The 17,694-nt window shown below is 43.2% G+C and overlaps 1 protein-coding gene across 1 annotated transcript in view; it reads left to right on the forward strand.

Moving 5' to 3' along the window:
* Positions 1–14,547, forward strand: part of LOC136881015 (solute carrier family 22 member 1) — a 223,408-nt gene extending 208,861 nt beyond the window's left edge. The window contains exons 8-10 of the mRNA XM_067153595.2: positions 1,067–1,245; positions 1,326–1,480; positions 11,948–14,547. Of these exons, the coding sequence (XP_067009696.2) occupies positions 1,067–1,245; positions 1,326–1,480; positions 11,948–12,035 (422 nt within the window). The 3' untranslated portion in view covers positions 12,036–14,547. The remainder of the gene's footprint in view (positions 1–1,066; positions 1,246–1,325; positions 1,481–11,947) is intronic.
* The last annotated feature ends 3,147 nt before the right edge of the window (positions 14,548–17,694 follow it).

The raw sequence follows: 17,694 nt of genomic DNA on the forward strand, positions 1-17,694 counted from the left end.
TTCCAAATAAAAGATGAAATAATTTCCCTGTCCTTTATTACCCAGGACGACGATGTACACTATATACAAGTTCATTTTCAGGTTTTGAATATGTTGGTCTGACGAGAGCTTGCTTCACGAACCTAACCTACGGCTACGCGCTAAGTCCGAATTCTGCCCTGCGGCATGTAAGTACAACTTCACTGTCACCACTAACTGCTCCGAAGAGCCTGGTCCTATGAGAATACGAATCACTGGTCGAGAGAGAGCCCCACGCCAGCTTGGCTTAGGGTTATATCTGCTCTCCTAGAAGCAAAGGTCGGACCCTTCCCTCTACCTTAGGGGTTGGGCCCATGGACGTTACCTGGCTGCTCGTCTCAGTAAGTGCTGCTCTCTGGGCACTACTGTCTCTCTCCTTCTTCTTGCACTTTTGTTTCCTTGTCTCTACTAGAGTACAACTGTACTGGCTTTGTGCTCTTTGTCGGCGAGTTTCCGGCTCCTATACCGACTATTAGACTCCGCTTGTCAATACACAAACAAGCAAACATCCTCTGTTGTAAAAATATTTTCGTAGGCGCGTTCCGCATTCCCTCGCCTGACTAATGCTCTCCACTACTTGTAACTTCACTGAAAAGCTTATTCTTCCTTCTAATTATTAAATCTGAATATAATTACCATAATATTGTTCTGAAACTACAAGGTGTCCCGTATTACTGGTTATTACTCTGACACTGATTTATTTCCCTTGATATTCTAAGATCGAATCTCAGCTGCGAATCCCGGCTGCCGTTCATCCGACAGTCCGCTGGTTCGAGCCCTTGGGAGGTCGGTACACGACACTGATTGTGACATGTTTTTTCACTAACGAGACCCGAACTTGCTAACCACTGTGTCAAGCCACGAAGACTTGATAATTGGGGTCACTAGAGGCGGGTTGATTGAGTTTTAAATTGTCTTTGTCTTCCCCACCAAATGCACAAAGTAGGGGACAAGTTGATAGAATTTTAGAAGTTTGTTAAAAGCTAATGGTTAATGAAAATTGCTCATTTCTTTGTGAGAACGTAAAGAAGAAAATTCTGTGTTTCAGGAGCGTCTGCGTGGGTAGTTCTCTCCCTATCGCTGCTGGCACGCCTGGCGGCAACTGCAGCGTACTACACAGTTCTTCAACATCGCATGGAAGTCCCTTTGCGAGATGAGACTGGCCAGGTGGCAGGGGAAGCGCTGGGTGGTGTATCCGTGGCCCTTGTTCCTCTGATAGCTTCACTGGTAAGACCTCTTAGTCTTTGTCAGTACCACTGCCGTGTAGCGTATCAGCAGACATTTCATCTTCATTTTCTCTTCCCCAGGGAGAAGTCAATTCAAGACTACCTTTGCTCGTCCTGGGTTCTGCAGCTGTCGTTGGCGCACTACTGTCCCTTTGGCTCAAAGATAGACGAATAAACCCTACATTCGGCTATATGAGGATCTCTAGCTGGCTAGATATGTTGCGGCAAGTACAAGTGTAAGTATTATTATTATTATTATTATTATTATTATTATTATTATTATTATTATTATTATTATTATTATTATTATTATTATAGCTATACCTCTAATAACTAAAGATGAATTCTGACAACTAGGGCTGGAGGGAGGAGCATTGCACGTGTCATTTCACGATGTTGCCACATTCCAGCATTCCTTTCTCTTCCGACTCACTTGTTCCCTCAGACCGCTGTGATCTGTTTTAGACTACCTGGCCAGACTGTGACTGACTTGATCTCATATTCCGTTATCTTTAACAGCGACCGGGCTGATAAAGCTCAGAGAGTAGAGAGCTGGTGCTCTGATCCCAACCAAATACTTTTATATGACAATACCGGACGCTCGCGGTTTTCAGCGAGAAAGTCGATGGTGCTGCTACCTGCATGGCTTGGTGTGACCAACTCTTCAATAACATATTGCCATCTGTATGCTTCTTGGCGCATTGGCGTGTTGTTTATAATGTATCAGTGTTTGTCACTAAATAATCTTACATGCAGTTATATTCCAAGAAAAGTGTTATGCGCTGAACAAATTACCCAGCAAGATAATGGCATGGGAACTGATAAGGACCGCGAGTATTAAGAAAAGTAATGACCTCGCATCTGTGTTGAGGTTACATTCTATGCCCTTATATTAAGAAAATCAATCAAATACTCTACTAAAATGTTAGTGGGACCTAAAACCAATAATATTAACAAATATGGAACTCTAGTGCACTCAAACTTGAGGGTCCACATTTTTTAAATTTGTTTTTTGTTTTTTTCTTGCTATTTGCTTTACGTCGCACGGACACCGTCTTACGGCGGCGATGGGATAGGAAAGGCCTAGGAAGTGGAAGGAAGCGGCCGTGGCCTTAATTAAGGTACAGCCCCGGCATTTGGCTGGTGCGAAATTGGGAAACCACGGGAAACCATCTTCAGGGCTGCCGACAGTGGGGCTCGAACCCACTATCTCCCGATTACTGGATACTGGCCGCACTTAAGCGACTGCCGCTATCGAGCTCGGTGGTCCACATTGTTAAACAGTACCATGAATTTCACAATCGAAAACTTGTGGGCCTGTAGCGTAATGGTTATCGCGGCAGTTTTAAACATTGAAAATTGAAGGCCATGAGTTTTGAATCCAGTCAGCTTTTTCTTTCTGTAAGAAAATAATAATAATAATTATTATAATAATTATAATAATAATAATTTTCTTTACGTCCGACTAAGTACTTTTACGGTTTTCGGAGACGCCTATGTGCCGGAATATAGTCCCACAGGAATTCTTTTACGTGCCGGTAAATCTACCTACACGAGGCTGACGTATTTGAGTACCTTCAAATACCACCGGACTGAACCAGGATCGATCCTGCCAAAATTGGATCAGAAGGCCAGCGCATTAACTGTCTGAGCCACTCAGCCCGGCGGAAGGAAATTATTTCAGTGTACTAATGGCATAGGCTTGAGCACGAGTCCAACTAATTTAATACGTGTGAATATTAATTCTTTATGCATAAATTTGTGAAAGAGACTTTAGGAAATTCTGAACACTTCTTCCTTGTCAGGAACATCTTAGTTCACGCACGTAACCCTAATATGTGTTATATATAATATTATGCATTTCTGTCTTCAGAGGTAACATTTAAAGTACAGCAAAAGCGAGGTGAGTTCCCCTGTAGGCTAGCTGAGCTAGTGTATATGCCAAAAGTGAAAACTCAGCGACCCTAGATTTATATTTAATGCTGTATTCTAACGTCGAATGTGGTGAAAATTTGCGTGGAGATGCGTCATGAGTAGTTCGATGTTGAGGTCGAGAATCTGAAACATTTTCTGTTGTTCATTTGTGTTTATGTGACTAATCATCCAACACTCGGCAGTCAAATTATACATTGCGAAGAGAACGAGGCAAGACGAACACAATAGTGAAAGAATCGCGAATGTATTTCCATCCGATCAAAATTGTTGTATGTGGCAATGAAGTTAGTAGCGGCGCGCCGCTTAGTCAATCCCATGGAGGCGTTGCGTTATCATCACATTCAACCCCATGAGAGGGCTACTGTAGTACAGCGACAACATCTAACATGCAAGGAGGATGGAGAATGTTGATGAAAGTTGATTTTATGTACAATATTTGTGTTTTTTATAGTATGTCAAATATCTTTCTAATCTAATAACTTCGAAGGGTACTAATCATTCAAAACCTCCTATTTTGTAATTTTTCCGACTGCATTGTACAGCAAATGGAGTTTCATAGCCAACATCCTCGGACATGTGGTCTACCTCAAGCGTTCCTCCATCACCACAATCACACAATATATTCGGTTATTCATTTACCGTCTCAGAAGCAGTAGAATCGGCTACATGTAAAAGACAAATTTTACAACATAATATACACTGACTGACAGAGCAAATGCAACACCAAGAAGGAGTGGTCAGAACTTTATGCCAATTGCAGGGTAGACCGACGTCACTGAGGTATGCTCATGATGTGAAATGCGCCGCTGTGCTGCGCACGTAGCGAACGATAAATGGGACACGGCGTTGGCGAATGGCCCACTTCGTACCGTGATTTCTCAGCCGACAGTCATTGTAGAACGTGTTGTCGTGTGCCACAGGACACGTGTATAGCTAAGAATGCCAGGCCGCCGTCAACGGAGGCATTTCCAGCAGACAGACGACTTTACGAGGGGTATGGTGATCGGGCTGAGAAGGGCAGGTTGGTCGCTTCGTCAAATCGCAGCCGATACCCATAGGGATGTGTCCACGGTGCAGCGCCTGTGGCGAAGATGGTTGGCGCAGGGACATGTGGCACGTGCGAGGGGTCCAGGCGCAGCCCGAGTGACGTCAGCACGCGAGGATCGGCGCATCCGCCGCCAAGCGGTGGCAGCCCCGCACGCCACGTCAACCGCCATTCTTCAGCATGTGCAAGACACCCTGGCTATTCCAATATCGACCAGAACAATTTCCCGTCGATTGGTTGAAGGAGGCCTGCACTCCCGGCGTCCGCTCAGAAGACTACCATTGACTCCACAGCATAGACGTGCACGCCTGGCATGGTGCCGGGCTAGAGCGACTTGGATGAGGGAATGGCGGAACGTCGTGTTCTCCGATGAGTCACGCTTCTGTTCTGTCAGTGATAGTCACCGCAGACGAGTGTGGCGTCGGCGTGGAGAAAGGTCAAATCCAGCAGTAACTGTGGAGCGCCCTACCGCTAGACAATGCGGCATCATGGTTTGGGGCGCTATTGCGTATGATTCCACGTCACCTCTAGTGCGTATTCAAGGCACGTTAAATGCCCACCGCTACGTGCAGCATGTGCTGCGGCCGGTGGCACTCCCGTACCTTCAGGGGCTGCCCAATGCTCTGTTTCAGCAGGATAATGCCCGCCCACACACTGCTCGCATCTCCCAACAGGCTCTACGAGGTGTACAGATGCTTCCGTGGCCAGCGTACTCTCCGGATCTCTCACCAATCGAACACGTGTGGGATCTCATTGGACGCCGTTTGCAAACTCTGCCCCAGCCTCGTACGGACGACCAACTGTGGCAAATGGTTGACAGAGAATGGAGAACCATTCCTCAGGACACCATCCGCACTCTTATTGACTCTGTACCTCGACGTGTTTCTGCGTGCATCGCCGCTCGCGGTGGTTCTACATCCTACTGAGTCGATGCCGTGCGCATTGTGTAACCTGCATATCGGTTTGAAATAAACATCAATTATTCGTCCGTGCCGTCTCTGTTTTTTCACCAACTTTCATCCCTTTCGAACCACTCCTCCTTGGTGTTGCATTGTCACTGTCAGTCAGTGTGCATATCAATAACAACAAAACATACATGAAGAAAAGAAAAAAGCCCAAGGTGGTGGATCTGGGCAGCGTAGGTGACCCCGTATCGAGCACAGAGCTTGGAGATGATGATGCTGTGTTGACCGCTTAATATGAGGCCTGACTGCAGAGGTGTCCGTTTCCAACAGGCAGTTAAACATGGCGGATGAACAATGTTATAAACTGTAGTTGCGGTGGTGGTGGTGATTATCCTTTTAACGGGTAGTACAACTAGGCAACCATCCTCTATTAACATTAATCAGAGAGAAAAAATGAAGGGGTCCGGCACTTCGAAAAATGAAGACAAAGGCCACGAAGGGCGTGAAAACGAAATACTCCCTAGGCCTCAGAAACCTAATATCGTCGGGGTAGGAAAAGACCAAGGTTGATCAAGGGAGGTCGAATAGGATAGATGAAATTGAGGAGCCTGGCACAAGTAAGTGGAAACAATGCCAGGACTCAGCCACGGGCCCCGAGATCGCAACCCACGCTCTCAAGTTAAGAGCCCTTGGGACCCGTTTTAGTCGCCTCTTACGACAGGCAAGGGATACCGTGGGTATTATTCTACCTCCCCCATATAGTTGCCGGCGAGAAATTAGCGACTTTTAGAGAGCCTGGTGTTGCATTCATAAGGTGCATGTTGTTGGGCATAGGGTCTAGTTTGCATCAAAGAAGGTGGGATGTTGTCTGCGGTGACCCAGATCAGTGCGTTGGCCTTACGGACCTCAGGTTTGATTCCCAGCTGGGTCGTCGGATTGTGATCGTAAATGGTTCATTTCTCTGGCCGGTGACTGTTCGCAGCATTTCTGCAGCTACAACGGAAGCCGTCCACCCTCATCCGCGGGTCTGCTGCATTCGGCAATGAGAGCCGCACTGAATTACTGTTCATCTCAGGTATAATGTAAAGTAATAAATAAGGTCGTCATTCCATCAAACGTTCCCTGCAGACGAGTATAAAGCACAACCTGTGCCTGATTCGTCTCATGTTGTGCAGGTTAAACTTAGTACGTTCTCCAGATGTATTACGGTAAGGTAGGATGCCCATATTTCGTCCCCTTAGCAGATTTGGACTTGTAGAAATTCAGAAATAATATTAAAAAGGTTAGAAATTGGTATAGATATTACTGAATATACTCCACTTATGGGGGAGTTACAATGAAACTGTTGTAACGTAAATATTTGACATAAACATAAACACTAAACAAGCTAAACTACCAAAAATATGTTCGTAATATCGTTCTCCACCAAATTTATGAAAAGTGCAATTAATTTTATTTTAATATATATTTCTTTTCTACCTTTACCAAACACTTTCCCTACAATGAATTACTTGAAGGACGTTTATGGAAATTGGTATTCTGTCAGCGTTGCTTGTGGGATGTTAAACGCTTTTCTTGCACGTTTGTAACCCATTGGCTCGGTTTATTCAATCTCAGTTAAAAGAACACTAACACACTGTTTGTTAACTTAGCGTTAAAAATGTAGCAGCATGTTAAGACTCTTACGTTCATCCAAACATTTCCTGGGAACTGTTAGCTAACACGGTGTTTAACTGACAAGAGTTACGATCAGTGAGAATCTATAAGACAGTGGCAGAACCATACAGTTTGTGAACGCGCTTCGATGCGCTTTTGTTTGAATACAGTTGTAAACCAACGCGCGTGAACTCAACATTTATTCGCAATTTTTGTCTTGACCATGCATTTTCTGTTGCTCTATAGACCAATATGAAAAAAGTCGATAAGAAAATGCGTGGTTCAAATTTCTCTTATTTTGGAATTTGTTTATTATTATTGGAAATGCTCACAAATGGCAGAGTATAACAAAAATGATATAATATTATTTCTACTAAAGCGTCCGTGGCTCAGGCGGCAGCGCGCCGGCCTCTCACCGCTGGATACCGTGGTTCAAATCCCGGTCACTCCATGCGAGATTTGTGCTGGACAAAGCGGAGGCGGGACAGGTTTTTCTCCGCGTACTCCGGTTTTCCCTGTCATCTTTCATTCCAGCAACACTCTCTGCTATGATTTCATTTCACCTATCAGTCATTAATCATTGCCCCAGAGGAGTGTGGCAGGCCTCGGCAGCCGGCACAATTCATATTCTCGCCGCAAGTTGGAAGCTTGATTCATCCCATCCCTGACCCGGCCAATGACTGGAAAACAAGTTGTAGGTTTTCATTATTTCTACAAACATTTATTTTTGCGTATTCACTTATGATTTTTGTTCGTTTTGTTCACAGTTCGATGTGATAACGTTCACACGTTTTTTTCACACAGTAGACATAGGCAAGTCTTCATCGGATTGTGGTATATCTTGTTTTTGTAGAGGTGATGATGGAAGCCATGCACACACAGTCTCGTTAGTACGTGTCTCAAGTTTGCTGACGTCCAGGTCATATAGACCATCGCACCCCTGCAAAACTCGTTATTTAAATGATAAATCTCCGTTATTGTCAGCACAGTTGCATCCATTACATCCAAGTTGAAATGTTCCGCTTGATTATCACGTAGCATACGAGCACGAGTGCCATCTCCACAGCAAGTTCCGGTGTTACATGATGATGAACGAGCTGCAGAACACGAGAAGTTCAAAATCCTCTTCTCATTTCCTACCGCTTTTTCCCACACCTGCGTCGCACATGTGGATTTAGCCATGTTTTACGGCCGGATACCCTTCCTGACGCCAACCCTATATGGAGGGATGAAATCACTATTGCGTGTTTCTGTGCTGGTTGGTAGTGGTGTGGTATGTTGTCTGAATATGACGAGGAGAGTGTTGGGGCGGACACATACACCCAGTCCCCGAGCCAGAAGAATTAATCAGAAGCGATTAATCAGAAGCGATTAAAATCGCCGACCCGGCTGGGAATCGAACCCGAGACCTTCTGAACCAAAGGCCAGTACGCTGACCATTCAGCCAACGAGTCGGACACGGGAAGTTCAAAATATCGTACTCTTATGTTGTTCGTGATAACACTGAAATAGTTCAAGTTTACAGTTAATGTTTACTTGTCTGATATTGTTAATGCGCTGAGGGGAATAAACTGAAATTTGATCATATCATTTTACGTAGTATTTCCCACCCGGCGGCACATTCCTGCCACACGGCTGGCTAAAATTTCAATGCTAAAAGTGACGCTTGGCAGAAAATTTGCAGTGGATTCAATCTACATACTGACGTACGATCACTGCGTACGATCAAGCAACTGAAAGAACTGTATGAGAATCATCTCTTCCGTTTGTAACTCTTTCTGGAAAAGGCCTATCACATTTCAAATATTGAAGATACAGAATTTCTGCATCTAATGCACCTGCCATATTTTGAGCTAACTGGGCAGTTAAGTTAACTGAGAGTTTAACAGATTGTTAGTCTTATTATTTTAACAGGCAGTTAAATGTTAACTGAGGTTGAGTAAATCGGGCCATTATCTTGTTCCTCACTGTCTTAATAGCCTTTTTCATAGCCTCCTCAGCCCTCTGTTTGCGTCTTCTTATCTGAATATAATAATAAGTTTCATAAATAAGAAATAAGATGAAGGGGGCGAAATTACGAACATTTCCCAATTTATTTTTAGAATTTGCTTTACGTCGCGCCGACACGATGGGATAGAGAAGGGCTAGGATTGGGAAGGAAGCGACCGTGGCCTTAATTAATGTAAGCTCCAGCATATGCCTGGTGTGAAAATGGGAAACCAGGGATGCCAACAGTGGGGTTCGAATCCACTATCTCCCGGATACAAGCTCAGAGCTCCGCGCCCCTAACCGCACGGCCGGTCCCTGATTTATTATAATGGCCACTACAGTAGGCCTAACTGACGCCATCCACGTCACTGTAGCGATTACACGCCAGGAACTACGCCACACGACTAAACACATATCAGTGCTCATTGGGAATAACAGGTTCTTAATTTGAATGCTGCACTAACTCAGCTCAGTAGGAAAAATGAATCCTCCTTGTACACGGAAACTAAACGTGGTGCGCACAAAGGACGGGATGATGCTACGAGTGTGGGCGCGGCTAAACATTAGGTACCAACCATGCAAACTGGAAATCCCTAGGGGGGCGAAATTAGGTGCGGGGACGAAATTCCCCCCACCCCACCCCCGCAACTTCTAAGACATACCATAAATTCTCACAAGCCCATGGAACACAAACTACCAATATGACGGGTATATTTCAACACCAGACCCGATTTGGAGAAGCAATGGATTTGCGTAATGTGTGATCAGAATTAATCTATATATATATATAAAATAAGAGTTTTGTCTGTACATTGCTCAGAATTTAAAAAGGATGCTATTTCTGTATCGGTCGAGTCCATAGTAGCAAAGAAATGCATTTTAATTTTCCGTAATTTATGTATGTCTGTCTGTCTGTCTGTATGTATGTATGTATGTATGTATGTATGTATGTATGTATGTATGTATGTATGTATGTATGTATGTATGTACACGCATCACGAGAAAACGGCTGAAGAGAATTTAATGAAAATCGGTATGTGAAGTCGGGAAATAAGTCGCAACAATCTAGGCTATACGTAATCTTATTCACGCTGAGGGAAATGGTAGTTTAGGGGAAGGCCTGAAATTTAATTCTCAAATATTTATGTTATTACTGGTCCTGTCGTAATGAAAATCGTATGCAAAGTCGCGAAATAAGTCGTCTAGGTCATAAATAATTTTATTCACGCTGAGTGGAATGGTAATTTAGGGGAAGACCTAAAATTTAATTCTCAAATATTTGTTATTAGTGGTCCTATCGACAAATACTACATTACTAAAGTTATGTAGTATTGCATTTCCGATCATTTATACATTTTTACCATACCGGCTATGAACAGTGATATTCATGAATTTGGATTTTTGTTGCTAAGTCCATATCAGCGCCTTAACGAGAAAATGGGTAGACAGAATTTAATGAAAATCGTTATGTAAAGTCAGGGAATAAGTAACTACAGTGTACGCTATAAATAATTTCGTAAGACGCCCTAATATCACAGAGTCGAAAGAAAACTAAATGTAAAGGCCTACAACACAGAATTGCCTTTGCTGGAAGGACCTAGTGTTTACAGTGCACTATGTCTTCTGGTATAGGCTAGAGCAATTTTGTTCCTTTCATAGAACTGTCTCTGTCTTATCCTTGGCTTTGACAATATGAAAGTGACTGAGGTATGAGCGATACTAGTGAAAATGAAATGTCGTATGGCTTTTAGTGCCGGGATATTCCAGAACGGGTTCGGCTCGCCAGGTGCAGGTCTTTCTATTTGACGCCTGTAGGCGACCTGCGCGTCGTGATGAGGATGAAATGATGATGAAGACAACACATACACCCAGCCCCCGGGCCATTAGAATTAACCAATTAAGGTTAAAATCCCCGACCCGGCCGGGAAGCGAACCCGGGACCCTCTGAACAGAAGGCCAGTACGCTGGCCGTTCAGCCAACGAGTCGGACAGCGATACTAGTAATGCCAATCCTTATGCAGCCAGTCCCTGCTATGAATGGTGTGAAAATGTTGCTCATAGGGTCGGTTGGTGCATGCATTTCAGTGCGCTTGGCAGACTGATATGTAATAGCAACTCTGGCTCGGTGAGGAAAGCAACGGGAAACTACCCCACTCCTCATTTCCCTAGTACGCCTCTTCAGTGATGCCTAGGCCATCTATGACAGCTGATGGCAGAGCTGTTGTGGATCCCACCAGCGGCGTCGCTGACGGACTGAACATACATACAATACAGAAAGCTCATAACATTGAACAACAATAACATTACATTGACCATTGTTTGTTGTGATGTGCTTTGTGTCTTCCGTTGCCAGTCATGTCCGATAGATGGGATTACTGCTGTATACCGAGTATTTCTTTTTTTATTGGCTTTGCGTCGCACCGACACAGATAAGTCTTATGGCGACGATGGGATAGGAAAGGGTTAGGAGTGGAAGGGAAGCGGCCCTGGCGTTAATTACAGTACATCCCCAGCATTTGCCTGGTGTGAAAACAGGAGACCATGGAAAACCATCTTCAGGGGTGTCGACAGTGGTTTTCGACCCCACTACCTCCCGAATGCAAACTCACAACTGCGCGCCCCTAACCGCACGGCCAACTCGCCCGGTCGTGCCGAATATAATAGCCTGCCTGAATATTGGCGGGAAGTAGCTGGGGAGTTAGATAACTTTCTTCTTTAGCATGTCATTCCTCTGGTTCATACGTTTTCTGATACTACTGGTACGTAACAAACTGGTCCATCGTAGCATTCGAGCTATTCAATCCCTACTCCGAGGCACTGATTGTAATGAGCAATGTGCATATTTAACGGAATAATGGCAGAGGAGTGTTCACGGCTGTCTGCGGCCTGGTCATACCAGCTCTGGAACTTTGGACTGTTAGATCGGCATCGTAGTACTGTTCGTTAAAAGTGAGAAAATGTGCGAGTGTTTTATATGATAACATTGCTTTTTATCCCTACATTCCAGCTGACGTTTTTGTAATGGCCTAAGTTAACTACCAGTAGTTAGGAAAACCACAAAGACAGTCTTTCTTAGAGTTCCGTAGCGAAGCATGGGTACATCAGCTAGTCTTAAATGTATAGGCTGTGTATTGTGTAATTCATGGTTTTCATTGTTCTCTTTCTTTTTTCAGGTCTTCCAGGTTCTCCAGCAGTAGTGATGAAAGTGGTTCGAAGTTGGACGTCTCATTCCTGCCTTACAGACCTCTGGAATGTATTTGAAGAAGACTGTGCCTTTGTTCTTATATGTGTGAATGACTTGTCGTAAACAATGCAGGTCTAGAAGCCTGCTCACTGTGGTTTCAAACTAAAAGTGGAGAATTCGCTGTGTTATCCCCCCAATTTTATGATATTGTTCGTTTAACGCTGTGGCATATTCTTAGATCTAACTTAGATCCGGAAGTGGCATTCGTTGATTTGTGCGAACAGACAAATTTAGTTAGGGTTTTTATTTTTAAGATCACATTATGATGGATATTATCGGTATAATATAGGGTGCCAGTCACGTGTCCCTGTCCGTATCGGCTTGAACTCTCTATACTGTGTCTATACCTTAAATGAGAGTATGGAGTTAGATGTACAGTAGTATTTGCCTCTCACTCATACTCGTATGTCCAACATTTAACTTCGTCCTTTTCTACCCTCCGCCATGTTGTTTATTTCCCGATAATCCAAAATGAAAATTTGTAATAAAATTATTACGTGATGCAGACCCTTTTAGGCTGCCTCCATGTCATTTCCGTTTAGCCCCTCAAGACAACAGAGGAGCTGAAATAAATAGGTTTTAATTAATTTTGCCTGGTATATGTGACCAGAGATCTTTTACAAACCGACATGGTACGGCATGAAGTGGTGAGGTAGACTTTATTCCGCACTTCAAAAACCGACCTACTCCACCCGCGATCTTGGGGTCCGGAAGTTGTTACTGAAAACGAAAGGTCGATCAAATTTTCACACACATTCCCAAATTGGTGAGGACCACCAGACCAGTAGGCTACGTGACCGCAAGTGGACGACGTTAAAATATAACATAATTGTAAAAAAAAAGGCCTTCTTCATTATTTACGACTTTACATTCTCTAACATCACGTAATCATTTTATTACAATTTTTCATTTTGGATTATCCCCAGTCACCAGTCGTTCCTCGGAAAGAGCGAATGTTGTGCGTCACCCAAATACAAGAGAGATTTCACTGATTTCAGGGAGTGGAAAGAGAGACTACAAGTTCAGTTCATTTCAATGATATAATCGAGGAATTAAAGAGCGTGCTTATTTTCAGTCTGGCCCCCTGGCAGGATATTCAGCGCAGTGTCCTTCGTTTCAGAGGGTCGGCATTCGATTCCTGGCCGGGTCTGAGATTTTAATCTTAAATTGTTAATTCCCTTGGCTTCGGGACTGGGTATGTGTGCTGTCCCCAAAGATCCGTACAACTGACCACACACAATACTATCTTCCACCACACTAACACGCAGCTTCTTAACGTGGCAGAAATAATGAGATTTAGGAATGTTCTTACACTTATTAGAATATAACTGATGAATTATGAAGTCAATCATCACTCTTCTCCATTTAGGACTGTCTATACTTCAAGAAATTCATGCCGGTGCTCTTTATTAATCCACATTTTCAATTACATAACCTGTAGTTTCGTACAAGTTGTTTGACTTTTCAAGCTTGGTTAGCGGAAAGAATGAGGATTAGGGGTGTTCTTCTGACGTCTTATAATATCGTTAATGAATTATGAAGGATTCTGTCAAGTCAGAGATCACTGATCTGCATTTACTGATGTATCCAGTTAGCAGATTCCCTATCATATTCCCTAGGCTTTCAGAGACCTTGGAAAACTATTAAACATTTCCAAATGAACTTTTGAGCATGTGTTGAGGCACTTTAAATAAATAAAAACATATTCAAAGGAACGTATTGACCACGTGTTGAAACAATTCAAACAACAATTTTCCCCTCAATTTACGCAAAAAATAATTGCAAATCAATTGTCATATTTACTAAAAATCATACCAGATGGCAGCACAATCGCAAAGGTCGTGTTCTGTAGTGTTACGTTCGTTTAGTAACAATCCCCCATTACATTAAATCTTTTCAACTAATACAGCCGAAGAGCTTGAATAAAAAAACGGAACAAAATTTGGCGAAATTCAGCTGCATTTTCTAATAACTTTAATTTTTCTACTTTGCTTTATTGTCGCATTGCATCTGGGTGTGCATTCTCCAATAACTGTAAAACTGTGGTTGAAGAGGCACAGTGTTTTTCAGGATCGAGCCTTAAGAGTTAGAGTTAGAACAGATGTTCTTCTCTCAGTCACCATTCTATATTTCATCTGAATTTAAATTACGTCATGCCAAATAATATTTGTTTGTAACTACTGTATATTACTCAAGAATAGTCTTGAAATCTTCAAGCTTGCATCTCTAATTGTAAACAATGTAATGCCGAAATTCGTGTAAATAAATAAATTCGTCTCTTATATAGTTGAAATCAACTAAATTTGTAATGTTTTTCTCTGCTCTCAATAAAATGAATGACTTCAATCTCTTTTGTATTTGGGTAACACATAACATCTTCAAATCACATAAAACTGCGTCCGGCTGTGGATGGAGAACATATTACAAATTATGTCAATTTCCAAAACTTCATGATACATCAAGGATTCATCAAATACTCAGTCCTACCATAGATGACCTTAAAAAGCAGCCTTTTTTTTTTTTTTTTTTTTTTTTGCTATTTGCTTTACGTCGCACCGACACAGATAGGTCTTATGACGACGGTGGGATGGGAGAAGCCTAAGAATGGGAAGGAAGCGGGCGTGGCCTTAACTAAGGTACAGCCCCAGCATTTGCCTGGTGTGAAAATGGGAAACCACGAAAAACCATCTTCAGGGCTGCCGACAGTCGGGTTGGAACCCGCTATCTCCCGATTACTGGACACTGGCCGCACTTAAGCGACTGCAGCTATCGAGCTCGGTGCCGCCACCTTTTCGAATGCTAACGAGTCAGTTTATACACTAGCTAGATAGATTTTGTTTTGTTTGTTCACAATGCAATAATTCATTATTCTGAAACCACCCTAGTTGATTTCGTATTTTGGATGGAGTATTAAGAACGGATGCCCTTCCTGACGCCACTTGATTTACCAGAGGAAATTCCAACCCGAGACTGACCGGGAATCGAACCTTGACCATCCGCGTACAAAGCCAATCACTACTAATTACCCCGGTCCCCCACCCGCCCGCCTCCACCCTGAGGTAATTCTACATGTTTCCTATTGTCTTTGTTATTTAAATTGAAGGGTGTCTATGATGGCGTCTTCCGAAAAGATCACAGTTTGTGCTCGGTAAGTGCCGCACTTTATAACAGCTACTACATCCAAGAACTGTTAATGGACAAATCACTTTTACTGAAATCAAGCGAGCGAGAATCTATTCATCATATGTAAAGATAGGGAAAGCCGTTTGCTGGACAACTCAATGGATCTGTTAAGGGGCAAGGCAGTTGGTTTTGGACTATGACTGTAATACTTCATTTAGTTTTAAGTACTATGTGTAAATGTGTGTAAATAATATAAGTTAACTACTATTTATACTTTTTCACGTCACTATTTGTAATGTAATTTGTACTGTATGTTTATTTGTACACAGCATTCTGATAAGAAGTAAAGACAATATAAAAAAGGACATGTTACTGTAATAAGAGACTGTACGACCTTTGTTAATAAACAAATTAAATACCCAAACATTCTAAAAACATTTTTAAAAAATGTTCAAGTTCTTCAATACAATACTTGGGAACATCTTCATGTACAGTAGTTTGGCTGTAAAGTAGTTTTCGATAAATCTTCTATTCATTGGTCTTTTGAGTTGCTAGACAACATTGTTGTGGAGCGAACTTCAAGGTGTATGTCTGGCCAGGATATGTACAGCCAGCGTCTCAAAGCGGGAAACAACCTCACAACCTAAAGGGCAAACGGATCAGGGCGATGAGCTCTTTAAGAGGGAGAAGGTAGCTCAGTAGACGAAATTCCCTGGAGTCGATCGTGTCTGATTTCCAGTGAAGCGGCTACCAATAGGCATGGTATAAGGCAGCAGGTGTCAGTCAGGTGAGCTGAAGGAGGACACTGTCCTCCATATGGGTGGCCTTGCGCCAGGGTGCCGTGCTGCCTTAATTCATTTTAATTTTATCTTTTTAATTTAAATGTAGTAATATAGAAATTGCTGTATTAAGTAAGCTAAGGTAGGGGAAGATACATGTTGTCCTAGACTATATAATATTGTTAACGTCTAGGACAAAAATTATATTTAGTGTAGTAATAGTCAATAATTGTGAGAGCGAAATGTAAGTCAGGTAATCCGGAACTGGGAAACGGGAGTATTCTATTCTATAAGGCAGCAACCACCTTATGGTGAAACCGGCTATGACACTACGACGCAGAAGGGTATGAGAGTCATGCGTGATGCCATCAAGTACAAGTTCTTTTCTTCTTACAAGTTGTTTTGCGTCGCACCGACACAGATAGGTCTTATGGCGACGATGGGATAGGAATGGGAAAGAATGGAAGTGGGAAGGAAGCGACCGTAAGGTACATCCACAGCATTTGTCTGCCGAAATTGGGATTCGAACCTACTATCTCCCGGATGCATGGTCACAGCTGCGCGCCCCTAACCGCACGGCCAAATCGCCAAAACCAAGATGTTTTAGATCCAGGTGGTCAGGTGGACTGGACTGCTATTGACCTATCCAAGGCTTTTGATAGGGTAGACCATGGGAGTTCACTGATGAAAATGAGGTCTCTTGGACTTGACAAAGGAGTGGTTGAATGGGTGGTTCAATTTCTGCAAAACAGAACTCGGAGTGTTAGATTTTTTAATGCTATTTATTCGGGGCGTCGACCTAAGGAAGATCTTTTGCCCCTACTTTGCACCATATGTTGTGAACCTGCGTGTATTTGGAAGTGTAAAGTGTTGAATGTGAGGAAAGGAACATCCAGTCCCCAGGCCAGGGATATTAATAATTTACAATTAAAAACCGCGGACTCGGCCGGAAATAGAACCCAGGGCTGCCGGGTGACAGGCGGACGCGTTGCCCCCTACACTGCGGGACGGGCGGAGTATTAGAGTAGGTGAAATGTTATCTGATCCCGTAATGATTAAGATAGAGAAAGGACGGAGGGTGTACACAAGGCAGTGTTATTGGACTTTATGTTTTCTTATACATACATATGATATGAGTAAAGAAGTGGAATCACTACTGAATAGAGTAGTAAATGAGTTGCGGATTGTCAGCGGCAGCAGACGGACAGCGAACATTGCTACGATGGTAAACAGATGAAAAGTCAGGTTGAAAGTTTCATCAAGAGTTTTCCTCTCAGTTTTAATTACTGTGTTGATGGGGGTGATAGCACCTCATGAGGAATACAGTTCTAGGTGCTAATATAAGGAATGATCTTAATTGGTGTAATCATATTAACGATATTGTTAAGAAAGATTACAGATGTCTTCACGTGGTTAAATGTAATGTAAAGACTGTCAGGCATGGTCCATAGATGGCCAAAACGAACAGAAAGAAAGATATTTATAGTGAGTGCTTCGTTGCATACACAAATCGCGATGAGTTTTAAGAGAAAAATTGTAGTGATATTACCATCAGAATGCACCATGCCGCTGTCGTGACCTACCTGTCCTGTGAGACGAGTAGTATGATTGGACAGTTCTGCGGCCACCACCTCCTCCGGCTCCCAGAGGCCTCCTCCACCACCACCACAGCCAGAGGCCTCCCAGAGGCCTCCTCCACCACCACCACAGCCAGAGGCCTCCCAGAGGCCTCCTCCACCGCCCGCGGGAAATTTGAATTGGTAAACAAAGCCAC

The sequence above is a fragment of the Anabrus simplex genome, chromosome 9 (genome assembly GCF_040414725.1).
Source record: "Anabrus simplex isolate iqAnaSimp1 chromosome 9, ASM4041472v1, whole genome shotgun sequence".
Lineage (NCBI taxonomy): Eukaryota > Metazoa > Arthropoda > Insecta > Orthoptera > Tettigoniidae > Anabrus > Anabrus simplex.